We start from the raw sequence: 4,536 nt of genomic DNA on the forward strand, positions 1-4,536 counted from the left end.
TCAAAGTCTATCTAAAGTCTTGATGCAACTGAAATTTCAGAGGCATGTCTTCTTAAACCAATCTGTTTTCATTTCACCTCCTGTCTCAAACACAACCTGAATATAAGACTTTCTTCAAAGTCTTCTACCCCATGAAACATATGTAGAATATTGACAATAAAAATTTTTATGTGAATTAATAGAGCAAAACCAAGTATTTCTACTTATTTAATTGCTTGCAAGGTGCCCTGATATTTAATATTGTTAATGTGTTAGGGTGTCTGTATCTTCAAATTTTTTCTCACCAGACGTTATATCATCTGTGTAAATTGAAATTTGAGACATAATCTCTTATTTTCCTCTAGATCATGCTTACTTAAAATACATTAGTGTTCTTACTTACTATTTAAGGAATGAGCATTTGTAATGAAGGCATATTCTATATCAGTGTTTCACCATAATTTTTACATTGCCCATTCACAGTTATAGTTTTGATCACTTATGAATTTTTTTTTACTATGAATTCTCCTAATTTAGAAAGATACATTTACCTTTGGACTCCTTTGATGTTTATTTCCCTTGACTTTAAATTCCTCTTCCCATAAAACATCCTAAGAGCATTTTATATATCTCTGTCTCTACTCTATTTATTAAATCACTACACTAGACCCTACGTGATTTAGCTCATAACAAGGCAATCAGCTATTTCCAGCCATCTACATGATCATTAAATTTTATATTACAATGTGGTGTGAGAGAAGTGGTACTTCAGAGAAAAGCCATCAGAGAGAGGAGTTAGAAGACTTCAAAGGGGCACAAAACAGAAATTACTCCCTCTGAACTATCTGAAATTCAGAATCATTAACTACAAAACAAATTATGTGCTAGGAGTAAAACTACATAACACAAGAATTATTTAGCTGTGTAATACTCTGAGTTCCACACTAACAACAAAATAAAGCAAAACAAAACAAAAACCAGACAACAGATATGTCCAATGTTTCAAGTTTGTTACTACTTAAATGAAATAGGTAAAGTCATTCAGCTAATCTAGGTTTATTTCAATAAATGTGGGCTTTAAAAAAACAAATGGATCTTGCTTTACATATGTAGCAAATATGGGCTTTATTTTACAATATCTAATATTAAACAGAAAAATAATATATCTTAACGCATACATATTAGAAAGGAATTAAGTGCATTATTTAGCTTTGTGGGTTTTCCAGTTCATCATAAAGATAAGAAATAGTGGTTATTCTCATAGACTTAAAGCATTATTACTATGTTTGCAATAAACCTTTAATTATCCACAGATACAAACAGTATGTATATGTTATATAGGTATAAACATACAACTTTTAAAGACATAAAATGGTTTCACATGAACATCAGTTTTCTAACTGTAGGACACATTAGTTAGAACTGTTATTTTGCTTGACTGATCCTTCTTCCTCATTCAGTCAAGTTTGAGCCAAAGGTAGCAGTAGAGAAGTGTATCTCACAAATTGTATCTCACAAACATTGATGACACACTCTTGAGATTTGTAGTATCTTTCTTAATTTCAATTACTTTCAACGTTCTAACAATGTGTGGACCACATCTTCCTCATCATGAATGTTTATCTTTCTACTATTTTGGAAATCCCTCCCTTTCAATTTATTATGTTTGAGAAAATTTCTCTTCTGTTTAGTGTGAAATCCTGTTCAGTTGGACAGTATTGTTAGTTATTGAGGTCACTGTGAATAAAAGTGTTTCATAAAATAATTTTCTCACTTAGGTGCAAAGTAATTTGACATATCAATGAGATTAAGCAATGTAACTTATTGAATAAGTCATTGGAAAAATATTTGAAAAAAAAACACTCATGAAATGAATACTCATGAAACTGCAAACCCATGTTTCAAAAGACTAACATGCCTCCATTAATTGGAACAGGTGCTGACTCACATCTGCATATGAGAAGAATATGAGTTCTTGTCAGTCAAGTAATGTGGATGAAGAAATGTTCATGGGAAGAATTGAAACTCTCTGCTTAAAATGTTTATTCATTGAATAAGATTATAAATATTAATTTTTTATGGCTATGAAAGAAGAAATATGTTTTACTATATGTGATTTTAGTTTAATATCTTCTATTGATTTGTTAGAACAAAACAGAAATGAACAACCAATCAGTCAAGATAGAGTTCATTTTGCTTGGACTGACAAATGACCCTCAGCTACAAATTCTGATTTTCCTGTTTCTGTTTTTCAATTATATCTTAAGTGTGATGGGGAACTTCATGATCATACTTCTCACCCTTGTGAATCCCCACCTCAAGACTCCTATGTATTTCTTCCTCCGTAATTTCTCTTTCTTAGAAATTGCATTCACCACAGTGTGCATTCCCAGGTTCCTCATGAGCATTCTCTCAGGAGACAGAACAATTTCCTACAATGCTTGTGCAGCTCAATTGTTCTTCTTTTTCTTACTCGGGGCCACAGAGTTCTACCTCCTGGCTGCCATGTCCTATGATCGCTATGTAGCCATCTGCAGACCACTGCACTACCCCATCATCATGAATAGCAAAGTGTGCTACCTACTGGTCCTCAGCTCCTGGGTAACTGGGTTCTTAGTCATCTTCCCTCCTTTGCTCTTGGGGCTCAAACTGGATTTCTGTGCCTCCAAAACAATAGACCACTTCCTGTGTGACACTTCTCCTGTCCTGCAGCTGTCTTGCACAGACACACATTTCATAGAATTGATGGCTTTTGCCTTAGCTGTCATGACGCTTGTCATCACCTTGATCTTAGTGATTCTCTCCTACACTCTCATCATCAAAACCATCCTAAAGTTTCCTTCAGCTCAACAACGGAAAAAGGCCTTCTCCACCTGCTCCTCACACATGGTTGTTGTCTCCATTACTTATGGGAGTTGTATCTTCATGTATATGAAAACATCAGCCAAAGAGAGGGTGACTTTAAATAAAGGTGTAGCTGTGCTTAACACATCTGTGGCCCCTTTGCTAAACCCTTTCATTTATACCCTAAGGAACCAACAGGTGAAGGAAGCTTTCAAACATTTGCTTCATAAATTTTGTTCTCTACAAAACAATGAGACAAGATTTAGACATGCTATTGAAATACCAGTAATAAAATAGACAGCAACTCTCAATTGCATTGTTTGTGATCAGAGCCATTTCACTCACTGAGTGTTTAAGGCACATGAAGTTTGTCCTCTTCAGATATTTACATATCTTTTAGTTCCATACATCTTCCTAACTAAGGAATGTGAGTACCTTCTCAAAACAAGATTTTTTTATATATTTGAAAAGATAATTGCTAAAACTATGTTGTTTAAAATAGTATAGAACTATACATCTAAAAATTTCAGTGAACACAAGCTGGAAAGTAAAAGCAAAATCACACTAATTTTCCTTATGTTTAAACTTCAGAACATGAATGATAAAGATGATTTCAAAGTATTTACAAAAAGGGAAATAAATAGAAAGGAACAATGATGTAAATGTTATTTGAATATTGTCACAAATTATCATTGTCAAAGACAGTGATCTATTTTAAATGTGTCAAAAACAGAAGGTAGGTAAAACTATTTCCAATTTTGTGAGGAACTACGAGGCTAATTTCCAAAGTGGTTTCACCAGATTGTAATGGAGAAGTGTTCCTCTCTCCTCATCCTGGCTAACATGTGCTGTCACCTGAGTTTTTGATCTTAGCCATTCTGATTGGTGTGATGTGGAATCTCAAAGTTGTTGATTTGCATTTCCCTGATGACTAAGGATGTTGAACTTTTCTTTAAGAGCTTCTCAGCCATTTGAGATTCTTCAGTTGAGAATTCTTTGTTTAGCTCTGTACCCCAGTTTTAAATAGGGTTTTTTGTTCTCTGAAGTTTAACTTCTTGCGTTCTTTGTATATTTAGATACTAGCCCTCTATCAGATGTAGGATTGGTAAAGATCTTTTCCCAATCTGTATAGTGCTGTTTTGTCCTAGTGACAGTGTCCTTTGCCTTACAGAAGCTTTTCAATTTTATGAGATCCCATTTGTCGATTGTTGATCTTAGAGCATAAGCCATTAGTGTTCTGTTCAGGAAATTTTCCTCTGTGCCCATGTGTTGGAGGTTCTTTCCTACTTTCTCTTCAATTAGATTCAGTGAATCTCATTTTATTTGGAGGTCCTTGATCCATTTGGACTTGAGCTTTGTACAAGGAGATAAAAATGGATCAATTTCCATTCTTCTACGTACTAACTGCCAATTAAACCAGAACCATTTGTTGAAAAGGCTATCGTTTTTCCACTGGATTGTTTTGACTTTGTGTCAAAGATCAAGTGACCATAGGTGTGTGGGTTTATTTTTGGGTCTTCAATTATATTTCATTAATCTACCTGCCTGTCTCTGTACCAATAATATGTGATGTTTTATCACTACTGCTCTGTAGTACAGCTTGAAGTCAGGGAAGGTGATTTCCCCCAGAATTTCTTTTATTGTTGAAAATGGTTTTTGCTGTCTTGGGAGTTTTGTTACTCCAGATGGAACTAAACCACTGACCAAAGAGGG

The 4,536-nt window shown here is 34.3% G+C and overlaps 1 protein-coding gene across 1 annotated transcript; it reads left to right on the forward strand.

The window, feature by feature from the left end:
* Positions 1-2,133: 2,133 nt before the first annotated feature.
* Positions 2,134-3,120, forward strand: LOC114637015 (olfactory receptor 6C6-like). Its single transcript, XM_028785146.1, has one exon. The coding sequence runs from the start codon at positions 2,140-2,142 to the stop codon at positions 3,118-3,120; it is 981 nt and encodes a 326-aa protein (XP_028640979.1). The 5' UTR covers positions 2,134-2,139.
* The last annotated feature ends 1,416 nt before the right edge of the window (positions 3,121-4,536 follow it).

Source organism: Grammomys surdaster, unplaced genomic scaffold (assembly GCF_004785775.1).
Source record: "Grammomys surdaster isolate TR1022 unplaced genomic scaffold, NIH_TR_1.0 125125, whole genome shotgun sequence".
Taxonomy (NCBI): Eukaryota; Metazoa; Chordata; class Mammalia; order Rodentia; family Muridae; genus Grammomys; species Grammomys surdaster.

Bases quoted from the DNA above. Each gene is read 5' to 3' on its own strand.
- LOC114637015 (XM_028785146.1), top strand. From the start codon at position 2,140: ATGAACAACCAATCAGTCAAGATAGAGTTCATTTTGCTTGGACTGACA.